The 13,212-nt window shown below is 50.7% G+C and overlaps 1 protein-coding gene across 5 annotated transcripts in view; it reads left to right on the top strand.

Annotated features, from left to right (window-relative positions):
• Positions 1-13,212, top strand: part of PFKM (phosphofructokinase, muscle) — a 45,235-nt gene that overhangs the window by 27,504 nt on the left and 4,519 nt on the right. For all 5 annotated transcript variants that reach the window (XM_059185522.1, XM_059185525.1, XM_059185521.1 and 2 more), the window contains 17 exons: positions 2,138-2,211; positions 3,005-3,082; positions 4,407-4,596; positions 4,820-4,985; positions 5,651-5,695; positions 6,138-6,246; positions 6,353-6,448; positions 6,681-6,773; positions 7,356-7,481; positions 8,645-8,709; positions 9,219-9,288; positions 10,035-10,184; positions 10,634-10,704; positions 11,071-11,158; positions 11,237-11,389; positions 11,882-12,046; positions 13,093-13,154. In XM_059185522.1, coding sequence (XP_059041505.1) covers positions 2,138-2,211; positions 3,005-3,082; positions 4,407-4,596; positions 4,820-4,985; positions 5,651-5,695; positions 6,138-6,246; positions 6,353-6,448; positions 6,681-6,773; positions 7,356-7,481; positions 8,645-8,709; positions 9,219-9,288; positions 10,035-10,184; positions 10,634-10,704; positions 11,071-11,158; positions 11,237-11,389; positions 11,882-12,046; positions 13,093-13,154 — 1,801 coding nt within the window. The remainder of the gene's footprint in view (positions 1-2,137; positions 2,212-3,004; positions 3,083-4,406; positions 4,597-4,819; positions 4,986-5,650; positions 5,696-6,137; positions 6,247-6,352; positions 6,449-6,680; positions 6,774-7,355; positions 7,482-8,644; positions 8,710-9,218; positions 9,289-10,034; positions 10,185-10,633; positions 10,705-11,070; positions 11,159-11,236; positions 11,390-11,881; positions 12,047-13,092; positions 13,155-13,212) is intronic.

The following is a 13,212-nucleotide window of genomic DNA, read 5'->3' as shown; positions in this document are numbered from 1 at the left end:
CTGACTCAAAACCCGCCTCCACTCGGTTAATTGCACCACCATTGTGCCCCGTGCCTGAATCATTCCTGGTGCATTTCCATCCCCCTCTCCAACACCTTGAAATCTAACTGCATAGCTGTGCTGCTTCTGAGGTGTCTCCCGTCCACTGTCTCCTTTTTGTCCCCAATGCCACTCTCCCCTGCATCCTCCATGTTGCTGCCATGGTGATCTTTCTGATGCGCACAGAGCATCATGCCTCTCTGCTCTTGAAAGTCTGCAAAGATTCCCCATCATTTGCAACTTTTTTTTTCTAGGTCACATACCCCTTTAAGTATCATATGAAAGCTACGGACCTTCTCCCAAATGAAATTCCTGTGCCCAGAACACTTTTCGTAGTTTCATGGGGTTCATGAAGTCCCCGAAACCACCACCCATGGATCTCCAGTCGAACCCTGGCCTACAGAATAAGAGTCACAGTTCCTTATGTGGCATTCGGGTGCCTGCCCAGCTGTGTGTGGCTTCATCTCATGCAGTGAGACAGAGCACAAGTCAGGGGAGGGGCAGAGGGAGAGGGAGGAGCAGACTCCCCACCAAACAGGGAGCCCAATGTGGGGCTCGATCCCAGGACCCTGGGATCATGACCTGAGCCAAAGGCGGACACTTAACTGACTGAGCCACCCAGGCCTCCACCTAAGGTGGTTTCTTGACTCTTGCCTTCATTTGTGCTATTCTCCTGCCTGGAACACTCACCCAAAGTGTCCATCTGACAAAAGAGATTTATAAGGATATTATCCTTTGGGTCTTAGGTCAAATGCTGTCATTTCTGTATAACCTGTCCTGACTTCCTCCAGTTGAGATGCTCCTTTTCCTTGTTCCCACTGTGCTTTGTACATATCCCCTTTGTAGGGATCCATGTTGTAACCATATTATATTCTTTGCAAGTCTTGAGGACCATTACCTTGATTTTGTATCCCTAGACTGTATCATTCACTACCATTTCCCTTGTGCCTATATAGTGCCTGGAGCATGTATTCAATAAATATTTGCTCAATGAGTGAATGGCCCTTCGATCTGATTTGGCCCTTATAGCCATCTAATACCAAATCTTGTCAGCCTGCAAACTGCCCCCCCCCCAAAAGACCCCAGACATTTTGGTCTTTTTTAATCTGTTCCATTCCAGGCAGTTTGGGATTTTGTAGTAGTTCTTGATGGATTTTAGTTTGCTGCTGTGGATTCTTCTAACTACGGGTTTCCCTAGTGCTCACTGGAATTTGGCGTTTCTCTAGCCAGGATTAAGGACCCTAGGAGTAGACTTGAGATTGAAACAAAAAAATGAACTGGGGTATCTGAGGGAAGGTGGTTCAAATGGTTCACAAGAAATTGATCTATCTTGGCTTTGAGATTCCTTGAGCATCACGGTGAGCCCCTCCTCCCATTACAAGGTAGGAGGGGCTTACTGGGGTCAAGTCTCGGGAGTGTCTTCCATCTCTCACCAGGGAAGCCCTGCTTACTTCGTACAGTTATCAGTAGCACTGGTTCTAATATTCCGGCCTTTATAGCTTCCACCGTGTGTCGTGTGTTGTGGGGGGTGTTTCCTCCACGGTATCCATGGTAGAGACTGTTCTTGCCACTGAGTAGCTACTTTTCCAGTAGCTACTGGAAAAGAATGATGCTTAAGTGTGAGAAAGGGGAAAGGCTCTCCTCTCTGTTTTAGTCCCAATTAGTGTCAGTCCTAATTGTTTCTCCCAGTGGAGATAGTGGCTCTGTGACTGTGGCTTCTTTGGACCTCAGTTTTCAAATCTGTAAAATGGAGGCAGCTTCAGAGTTGTGGATAGGAGTCAATGAGATGAGGTTTGATAAGCATTTAGCAGTGTCTAACACTACATACAGTAAGCATTCAAGATGATGATTCCCTGGATTGCCCTGGTGAGGAAAGGTCTTAGGAAAGATGGGATTTGGGGGAAAGGGAGAGATATCTGGAGCTACATATACACTAAACATGGTAATTCAGTGTTAGTGGGGAGTCTGGGAGACTTGGAGGAGAGAAGTATTCTAGATTCAGAGAAAAGCCTAAGAAAAGGACTGGGTCATATCTTGTAGTCCAGGCTGCTTTTCTGAGGACTAACTTCTCCTTCTTGTCTTTCCTCCCTCCTTGCAGGTATGAATGCTGCTGTCAGGGCTGTGGTTCGAGTTGGTATCTTCACTGGTGCCCGCGTCTTCTTTGTCCATGAGGTTGGTTCTCCACTTTGTTCTTCGTCATTCTTTCTCTGTTTTCTGCTCCTCCCTCCCTACTTTCTCCTTCCTCCTCCCAGTTACATGCTATGTCTCACCTGTCTTGGCTCCCCCTCTCCATGAGTATCCCCTGCCACTCCAGTCTCCGATAATGATGGTGGGATCTAGGGGTCTGCAGACTGGGTCCTCATGGTGCTTGTCCAATTTAGGACAGAAGTACCTCATTTCAGAGTATTTCACAGAAAATTTAGTATATCCAGAGATAGAACCTTTGGAAGGAAAAGTCTCATCAGGTTTCTGTAGTTTCCTAAACCTTCTGAGGGTCTAACTCCTCTACCATTCTCTCCCTTCCCTCTCGTTCTTTGTCCGCTCTTCGCTCTAGGAGATTTATTTGCTTTCTTCCCAATTTCCTCTTTTCAAGTCCCACTTCTCTCCCTCCTTCCCTCCAACACCCTTCTCTTTTCCCTCTGCTATTATCAAAGCCATCTGTTATTTAGTTCCCTGGGAAGCAGATTGGAGGACATGGGATGAGCCAGAAGAAGGGGGAATTAGGATGAAATATCAGGAAGGACATCCTGCCCTTTTGAGATTGTAAGAAACTAGAAGAGAGCATTGAAAGTTGATGTCTTCTTCCTTGGACTGTGTTAAATTTAAGAGTGTCGTGGGCATCCAGGAACAGTAATGGGAGGAGGTGGTTTGATTCTGAGAACTTCTTCCCAGGACCCTGTCTTAATTGTGGGGGTTTAGGAGAACTGGCCTAGCAGAGGCTGAATGGGTGTAATGTGCCCCACAGGGTTACCAAGGCCTGGTGGATGGCGGAGATCACATCAGGGAGGCCACCTGGGAGAGTGTTTCGATGATGCTGCAGCTGGTATGTTCCTGAAGACTTCTGTCCTATGTTTGTCCTTGCTGCACCCCACTCTGGTTTGGCCTCATGGTTGCTCACGTCCCCCCCATGTGGCTCGATGTGAAGGGTTCTAGGACAAGAGAGGTGCCATGACTGCCCTTTACTCTTTGAGTCTGAAAATATGTCCCTGTTTTCCTAGGGTGGCATGGGGACGGGAATGCGGTCACAGGACAGTTTGCTCTTTATAGAAAGGTCATAGGCAAGACTTGAGGAGCCACTATGTAAGCAGGACCTGCTTTGGGATCACGGGGAAGGCCTGGCCATGAAAATAATTTTACCAGAGGACTGGAGCCAGAGCCAGAAGTAGAGCTGAAATCTGCCAGTCCTCATGTGATGGAGATAATGTCACCTGAAACCAAAGTGTTTAAGGGAGGAAGGAACCAATATAGCATTTCAGAGTTTCCAGAAAACACCCCAAGATGATGCTGACTATATCTGGAACCCTTCGTGCCACTTTATCTAAGTCATATACCTATTTTCTGATTTATTGAAAAATCTGCAAATTACATTTGTATCCCCATTCTTTACTTCAACCCTCTAAGAATCCATAGGAAAAATTTTAATGTGCAGTACTTCGTGAAAGTTCTCTATAAGCAATAATGCCTGCAGTAAAGTGGTCTGAGAATGAGCCAGAATTCTCCATCAATACTCCCAAAGGCATGGAGCCAGTTACTTAGCTCTCTCGGGGTATCTATATGCTCCTGGGAATACTCAGAGCTATTTTTCCTGTGAATACCTAGGTATTGTGCTTCCTCTCACTAGCACCATAGTCTGAGGAGCAGAGAGGAAATTGGCAGTGCCTGGTTGCCATTAGAAATCAGTGAGTTCAAGAGGGAAAAGGTACTACCAAGCACATTGGGATGAGCTCCTAAGAATAGTTTGGATGCAGTCTGATGAAGTCAGGTCACTAGGGAGAATTTCCAGGACTGAAGCCAGTGCTATTTCTTGTGAAAGATGGAGATTATTCCAAAAGCCAACTGCATGTATGTATTCCTTTGCTGTCCTTGCGGATAATCACTTTGATGACAGAGTCTTCAATGAAATGGGTTGATCTTAGTCTTCAAAGAGGTATAGCAGAATATAAGGAGTAACCCTATGACAGCTCAGCCACTATCATTTCTCTCTCTTCTAGAAAGGACAGATGGCCCTTCAGGATGTCAGGGCCCTTTCTAGAAAGGCATGTGGTTAGGACAGCCCATCACAGTGTTGGAATGGAGGAAATCTTAGCATGTTGAGCCCAGATTTGGCCGTGTCCTCTGGGGAGCTGACTTCTACCTCTTCCCCACAGGGAGGCACAGTCATTGGAAGTGCCCGGTGCAAGGACTTCCGGGAACGAGAGGGGCGACTGCGAGCTGCCCACAACCTGGTGAAGCGTGGGATTACCAATCTGTGTGTCATTGGGGGTGATGGCAGCCTCACTGGGGCTGACACCTTCCGTTCTGAGTGGAGTGACTTATTGAGTGACCTCCAGAAAGCGGGTGAGACGTTGTTGTCATAAGTATGATTTGTGCGCCTGCACACACCCCTGTCCTCCCACTGGAGGAAGTCATTACCTAGATGCAAACGGACAGTTTCTGGCCTCCTTGTTCTGCCATTGCTTATGGTTCCCATTGGCTGCAGATCCTTCCCTCCCCAGTCACCTGCTCTTTTGGCATGCAAGGCACCTCACCCAGTGGCTTCTGGTTCGCTTGTCTTTGTCAGGTAAGATCACAGCAGAGGAGGCTACAAAGTCCAGCTACCTGAACATCGTGGGCTTGGTGGGCTCGATTGACAATGACTTCTGCGGCACTGATATGACCATCGGCACCGATTCTGCCCTGCATCGTATCATAGAGATCGTGGATGCCATCACCACTACTGCTCAGAGGTAAGGGGCAGTGTAGGAGGGTGGCAGCTGGGACTGGCTGAAGGGCTGGGGTCTAGGGAAGATGAATGCTTTGGAGCTGTAGACTCTAACAACCAGTTTCCTGGGGCCAGAATCCTGTTTTTAATGAAGAGTTATCCCTGGAGCCCCGAAATTGCGCTGCCGTCTACATGCTGTGCGTTTGCCTCTTGTCGCTGTCTAGTGCACTGTCCACACTGTAGCTCTGAGGGCTTTAATACCCAGGGGGTCTCCCAAATGATTAGGGGCCAATATGAGATGAATCCAGGGAGCCCCAACCTCAGCCACCCTTTCAGCCAAGTCATAGTGACTGTGGTGGCCACCACCACCACTCTGAGAGTGTGAGAAGGAAGGACAGAGTGTCATGGTTTCCCAGGGTAATCCTTGGAGATTCCGGGCCAGTCGAGACCTCACTTTTTTCCCTCCCTTCCCGGGCCCCCTCGCTCCCTGAAACAGAGCCACAGGACTGATACAATGTACTGCTGACGTGTTTCTCCGGGTCTCCCTGGTCTCTCAGGAAGCTTGTTGGAAGCCTGTTGGAAGCATAAATGCATCTCCCAGGGAGCTTTAATGGCTTGGATGCGGGTGGCAGCTTGATCCTGGCCACAGGGACATGAGGACTGTGTAAGCCTTTTGTCTCTCTCTTGCAGCCACCAGAGGACGTTTGTGTTAGAAGTGATGGGCCGGCACTGTGGGTAAGATCCCCATCTGGAGTCACTGATTCTGCAGTGCCAGCAATGGCTTTCTCTTCCCCGGAGAGTCCAAGGAGGTCTCCCAGGGGTAGCAGATTTGGAGGTGTACATGCTCCTCTGCTTCCCTGCTTCCAGCCCTAACCCCCCACCTACCCACACGTGTGGGGTTGTGCCTGTGTGTATGGGCCCAGGCACACTCCAGTGTGAAGGGACACACAGTGCTCTGAGACTAGAAGCTGCTTTGGTAGGTGAGCATGACTAGAAGGTGCTCCTCAGGGACAGAGGCCCACTGAGAAGCTGTCTCAAGAAGATACCTCACCCCAAGAAGGAAACCACAGACCTTCAGACCTTCCACTGACTATGGGGACAGGCAGACCTGCTGGGTATGGGTGAGGCTGTTCATGGATTGTGGCTCCTAGCGTGATGCTTCTGCCTCTCATCTCAGATACCTGGCCCTTGTCACCTCCCTCTCCTGCGGGGCTGACTGGGTTTTTATTCCTGAGTGTCCGCCAGATGATGACTGGGAGGAACATCTTTGTCGCCGGCTCAGTGAGGTACTGGCACTTTATTTTGCCCTTAAAAAAACCCCGCCTGTTCCACTGATGCTGCCTTCACATCAGTTTCCCTCCACTGAGCTCTCTTCTCTTTGCTCTTGACCAGACAAGGACCCGTGGTTCTCGTCTCAACATCATCATTGTGGCTGAAGGTGCAATCGACAAGAATGGGAAACCAATCACCTCTGAGGACATCAAGAATGTAAGTAGGAAGAACCCAGAAAGGGCTTGGACACCATCCCCTGCCCCCTTCCCTAGTGATCTGAGTCTCCCCTTAGGCCTTCTGTACATCTCTCCCGATGTTTCTTGCCTCCTGGTGTCCAAGGAATTGTGATAAGATAAGAGGTTGAGCCATTTGGGTTTATCTTAGTCTCTACTTGTTTTCAGCCTCTGACTCTTTATCCCTGTCTCTGTCTCTCTTTTGGTCTCTTTAGCTGGTGGTAAAGCGTCTGGGATATGACACTCGGGTCACTGTCTTGGGGCATGTGCAGCGGGGTGGGACCCCATCAGCCTTTGACCGAATCCTGGTAAGTCATGGGGTTATGAGGCCCTCACATGTTGGAATTCATAGCCTACAGAACTGCACTTCGCCGTGACAGGGGCGCACCCCACTGACCATGCTCTGATGGCACCGGCCCTTGACCCATTCCTGTACATGTATCAGTTCCCTTCTGTTGCAAAAACTGGTGGGAAACTCTATGCTCCCCAAACGATGAGCTCCCAGATCTCTGCTTTGAGCATTAATACCATTATTAAGATCTAATTTCAGACTCTCAAATTGAACCCTCTTATCCTACTTTCATTGGAAGAGAGACACCATACTCTTCCTTATTTTATCAATTATTAAGCCTCAGTAACCTCCTTGATTACTACAGTGGACACATTTCTCTGGAATCAGATAGAATTCTAATGGCAAGGGGATGAGGAATCATCAAGCTTAGATGAAATCTGAGTAGGGAGGGAAAGTCCAGTAAGTTCCTGACTGTAGTCCTCAGATACGTGGCTCAGCCCTGTGATCTGGACAGGCCTTGAGTGCCCTGGCTCTCCAGGCTGAGTCCAGATCGGGAGGCCTGACCCAGACTTTGCCTTTGCTCCCTGGGCTCCTGCAGGGCAGCAGGATGGGTGTGGAAGCCGTGATGGCACTTCTGGAGGGGACCCCAGACACCCCAGCCTGTGTGGTGAGCCTCTCTGGTAACCAGGCTGTGCGCCTGCCCCTCATGGAGTGTGTCCAGGTGGTAAGTACTGACCTCAACCCCACTTCCTAAGAGCCCTGAGCCTGTCTTTGAGCTGAGAGGGAAAGAGACCCACTTCCAAGGCCAGTGGAGCAAGGAACAGATGGAAAGACAGCAGGGGAGTCAGATGGGGAAAGAACATAATAGGCTCTGTATGGGAGCGGTCTCCTCTCTGAGTCTCAGGGTCCCCTTCTGTAACTGTTCCTAAAGAATGTGACAGATGCTGTATCCCACCAAGTAATGAGACCCAACATCACATAATATCCAACCTCAATTGCTTTCACCACATCTTCATGGGAAGAGGAATGCAGTAGCTCTCCAAACACTATGAAAAGCAGGGACAGTAGTAAGGTCTGGCTGGCTGGCTTATATGTTTCTATAGTTTCCACCTTGACCACGTTTCTCTGAACCAAAACGAGGTTTCTGACGCTCACCCTGAAGGCTAGTAGAGGGAGTGGCCGGACGCTTTGTAAAGGGTCTGCTGCAGTACCTGGAAAATGCTCAGTGCTCAGGGAGAGGTGGCTCTTACAGGAAGGACTTGCTCCTCTGCTACCACAGAGCAGACATCGCGGCTGGGAGCTCAGGGGTCCGGCCCATCCTTGGAGCTGGTCTGTATGCACAGTGCTGAGGGCCCCCCATCTCCTGCCCTGCTTCTCTCGGAGACTCGGGGAGTCCTAGCCACCTGCCGCACAGATCTACTCGAACCTTGCTTGGAACTGTGTCTCTGGAAGCCCAAGAGCGAAAGCTCTGGCTCATGGAGAAGAAATCAGTAGCTGGGAAACACATGGCAGGGACTGGCCATTCTTCCTGACTGTGCTCTCTGGGTGATTGTCTTCCTTTACTCAGTTTAGAGGCTGCTTTGAGGTTGTGGCATGGGCGTGGCATAGAGGGAGATGCTATTCTGTGAGCACTCCTCCACTCTGCCCATGTTCTAGTAAGTAGAGCATTGAATTGGCTCCTTCCTCTGGCTGCTCATTCTTCCCCAAACTGAGGACAAACAGATACTTCTCTCTGCGCAAGGTCGGGGGGCATGGAGCAGGTGGGGTGCCTGGTGGGCAGGAACCAGTCATAACCATGGAGACGGGCCGGGTGTTCCTATGGGATAGAAATCCAGCCGCGGAGAGCCCTGCCCTGTGGTTGTGACTCTAGCTGTGCTCCTTCCTCAGACCAAGGATGTGACCAAGGCCATGAACGACAGGAAATTTGATGAAGCCATGAAGCTGAGAGGCCGGTGAGGGAATGACCAGAAGCTCCCTAGCTACAGAAATCAGATACTGGAATGAAGCAAAAAAAATAAAAAAATAAAAAAATAAAAAATAAAAAAAGATATAGCTTCAGACCCAAAATAGGGGTGTTTTATTGTCGCTGCAACAGTTTCTTCTCCAGGAGAATGGGTGGGGAGGTGACCGGGAAGCACAGTACATCCCTGGGGTCTCTCCCTGGGATGTATCTTCTGTAATGTGGTGTCTCTGTGTGTTGATTCCAGCTAGGTTTTCTGTTTCTCTAGGGAAAGCGCAGCATCTCATGCTGCGTGCGGGGCTGGAAGGAGAGCACTCAGGGAGGGTTGGATTAATCAGTGGCCCCTTTTAAGCCCCAACCTAGTCCCTGCTGTGTCCCAGTTATATCCTTCGGGGTTCGCCCTGTGGAACTTCACATCACGAGCAAAACTTCAGACCCCCTTGGCTGCTGGCATGGGGAGTGGCCTGGAGACACTCCGCTCTCTCTCTCTACTTTTTACAGGAGCTTCATGAACAATTGGGAGGTATACAAACTTCTGGCTCATGTCAGACCCCCAGTCACGAAGGCACCGGTGAGTTCTCCGCCCTTGACTCTCTCCTTCTCCCAGTCTCCTTCTACGAAGTGCTACTTTTATTCCACACAGCCTACAGCCTGGCCAGCTTCCTTGCCCCTTGTCATCTTTGGTACCAAGCCCCTGACCCTATTAAGAAATCGCTCAGCCACCCCAGATTCCGGCTCCATGTTCTTAGTGTGCCCCAGGCGTCTCGAACCCAAGACCCACACCCAGTTTAGGACTGACAAGGTAGTTTGCAAGGAATGGGAATTTTTTCCCCCCTGGGCAAATCTGGGAATAACCACGTCTGAGTGTACTTTAGCCACTTCTATTGTGGTAGTGGTTCTCAGTATTTGGGGTATATCAGAATTATATGGGCTGCTTATTAAACATGCAGATTGCTGGGTCCTTCCCTCAGAGAGGATTTAGATCTGGGGCAGGGGCCCAGGTTTAATGGCATAAAGATCACGTGGCCCGAGGATCATGCTTTGGAAGCTCTCATTCGTTACATAACGAGTGATGTGTGGGCTTAGGGACAGAGCTTTGCTTATTGATCAGTGATAGAGTTTTGCTTCCCTAGCATGAGGGAACAGGCTATGCCAGAGTTCCTAGGGTAAGGGGGGTGTTATCCAGAGGCACGTGTCCTGATTGTGGGACCACCAGGGACTCGGGATCAAGCTCCCCTTACCGACCTGCCCCCTTCTCTCTGCTGGGGTTTTGGTCCCTGTCTCTGCCCCACTCCCTTTCCGCTTCTTTCTCCCCAGGGTAGCACACACACAGTGGCCGTGATGAACGTTGGGGCCCCGGCTGCAGGCATGAACGCTGCCGTGCGCTCCACTGTGAGAATTGGCCTCATCCAAGGCAACCGGGTGCTGGTTGTGCACGATGGCTTCGAGGGCCTGGCCAAGGGTCAGGTATGGGGACTAAAAGGACAGAGGGCACATACTCTGGGGCCAAGGAGCCATCGCAAGGATGTTAAGTGTAGCAGGGGGGACCTGTCCATTCTCCTTTCTCTTGCCCCCTGACCCCCCAACCTCCCCTTCCATTCTCTACCTTGTTTTCCTCTAAGGTTTTGAACAGAAGTAAATACTTAATTTTAGGGCAGTATGAATAGGCAGGAGCCACTGAAATGAACCATTTGCAGATCACATACCTTATTTCTCTATCCCAAAGCTTAGTGCGGTGTCTGGCATCAGTAGGCACTTAATATTTGTGGATGAGCAGTAATAGTGGAGGAAGTTCATCAAGGTGGGGAAAGGCCGATGCCTGGCATTTCTTCTCCCACCAGGGGCTGTTGGGGTGGGCTCAGAACACAGGAAGTGGTGTCAGTTCACAGTGCACACCTGTGTGACCTTTCTTGCAGATCGAGGAAGCTGGCTGGAGCTATGTAGGGGGCTGGACTGGCCAAGGTGGTTCCAAACTTGGGACAAAAAGGTAAGGGGCATCATAGGAGCACTCCTCCTAGTTACCCCTAAAGATGTCCCTCAGATATGGGTGTCAGTTCATTTGGTCAGCATCTACACTGCTATCGTCTGGGACTTTGGTCCCCAAGCCCACAGTGGCCTCAGTGGGGGCAAGCATGCTCTTGCAGAACTCTTTTAGCAGCTTTGGGCACGTAAAGCCCCAAGGTGGACCCGTGGACAGTGGTGAGAGGTGGCATGAGGAAGGAAGGAGGCACAAGTCAAGAAATTATACATAAAGCACTCTTCTAATTCTGGCTTTTCTCTCCCTGGATTTTGCTGTCCCTTCTCCAAATCCCATCACCTCATTGCCCACCCCTGCCCCACTCTATTCTACTAGGACTCTCCCCAAGAAGAGCTTTGAGCAGATCAGTGCCAACATCACGAAATTTAACATTCAGGGCCTTGTCATCATTGGGGGCTTTGAGGTGAGTGCCCTCGCATTTCCTCCCCTCCTCCCCCGCCTCTCCCTCTCCCCTCATTGCTGCCCTCGCCACTCTTCTCAGGCTTACACCGGGGGCCTGGAACTGATGGAGGGCAGGAAGCAGTTTGATGAGCTGTGCATCCCGTTTGTGGTCATCCCTGCTACGGTCTCCAACAATGTCCCCGGCTCCGACTTCAGTGTGGGGGCTGACACAGCCCTGAACACTATCTGCACGGTGAGTCCCTGCTGCTACCTCCCAGGCCTCTGGCCGGGACTGCAGCCCCTGGACTGCATGTGCTCCTAGAAAGTGAGCCACTTTTTTGGTACCAACCAAGTGAGTGCTTGAAGAGTGCTTCTGGAAGCACAGGCCTTTATGCAGGCCTTATTCGACCACATGTGGGGCTCATTCTCCCCTGGGCGTCTCCAACCTGGAAAGGCACCAGTACTCTGCATGCCATGGTTTCTCCTTCCTGAGGGTCTAGGGCCTAATTTCCCTACCCTGAGCAACAGAAAGGAGGAGTACAGCTTCTTTCTGAGGAGAAGGGTTCCACAGCCTGGTGGGCCTATGTGCCTGCCACCCCTGAAGGCAAGCAGTTGACCAGGCCTCGCGGCCCGGCCTACCTGGAGAGGAGAGCATTCCAGAGCGGGGTCGTGGCAAGGGCCAGAGAAGTGACAGGCAGCAGAGCCCAGACCCCATCTCTCTAACTGTGACCCACTGTCTCGCCAGACCTGTGACCGCATCAAGCAGTCAGCAGCAGGCACCAAGCGGCGTGTGTTCATCATCGAGACGATGGGCGGCTACTGCGGCTACCTGGCCACCATGGCTGGCCTGGCAGCTGGGGCTGATGCCGCCTATATTTTTGAGGAGCCCTTCACCATTCGGGACCTGCAGGTAGATGGCTACCCCGAGCCTGTACTGTAGCCCTCCCTTGCCCCCGTCTGTCCTCACTGTACCTGCAGCAACCTGAACTGTGCGAGATCAAGACAAGGACAGCTGCCTGGTGTGTGGGGCCCTGTGAGTAGGCGGGAGAGGGCAGCACGCAGGCATTGTCTGGTGTAAGCTCACATGTGCCCGCGGCTCCTGTTGTCCGGAGTGTTGGTTTTGAAGGATGGCATGTTGCTAAGCCCTTCCCATGTGTTTTTGCGTTTTAGCTTCAAAACAGACATGCAAGGAGACATTATCTCCATGATACAGATGAGAAAGATTTAGACAGGTTAAAAGCCTTTTCTAAACTTAAACGAGTGAGTAGAGGATTTAACCAACAGAGAAAGTCAGCCTTTCTACTGCATCCTGCCACCCCTTCAGACTTCCCTTGCTTCCAGACTCTTCCATTCCCTGTCACTTCCAGGGCTGGAGGGGTGGGGAACTTGGACTCCTGTTCACAGAGGAACTGTATGATCCTAATTTTCCAAGATCTCAGTCCACTAGAGGAAAAAAAGGCCACAAAGTGGAGGGGCAGAAGGCTGAGGGAACTCCTTAATCCAAGAACCTATCCGACCCCTGCCAGGAATGGAGGTGAGAGACTTCCTCCTTTACCCCCAGCTCAAAGCCCTGATGAAGGAACTGGTTCCTCCCAGGTGAATTACTGCCACACACCCAAGCAAACCATTTAAGGACCAATGCTGAGAGCAAGAGTCAGCCCTCTGAGGGACAGGAACCAGAAACCCCTGGAAAGGGATATTGGGAGCAGGGGAAGGGCGAACTGGCAGTTGCCACAGCTGTCTCTGATGTGCCCTCTTCCAGTTCTGTCTCCTCTGCTATCTTTGTTTAAATTTCAGTCTACACTGAACTTCTTATAGGAATTAGACACAGGATTGTAAACTGTCTTCCATGTCCTTCTCCCCTTCTGGGAGGTCTGGTGGGGAACAAGAGCGCTGTGCACCTGCCCAGCTATCTTCGCTCCCAGCCAAGCTTAGGATTTACTCTCTTGTTTTCAGGCAAATGTTGAACATCTGGTGCAAAAGATGAAAACCACTGTGAAGAGGGGCTTGGTATTAAGGTATCTAATCCACGGCTTGTTCCTGAGTGAAGAGAATTAGTTAGGCTCTGGCTCTAGC

Source organism: Mustela lutreola, chromosome 8, assembly GCF_030435805.1.
Source record: "Mustela lutreola isolate mMusLut2 chromosome 8, mMusLut2.pri, whole genome shotgun sequence".
Taxonomy (NCBI): Eukaryota; Metazoa; Chordata; class Mammalia; order Carnivora; family Mustelidae; genus Mustela; species Mustela lutreola.
This window is presented reverse-complemented; position numbering and strand designations above follow the sequence as displayed.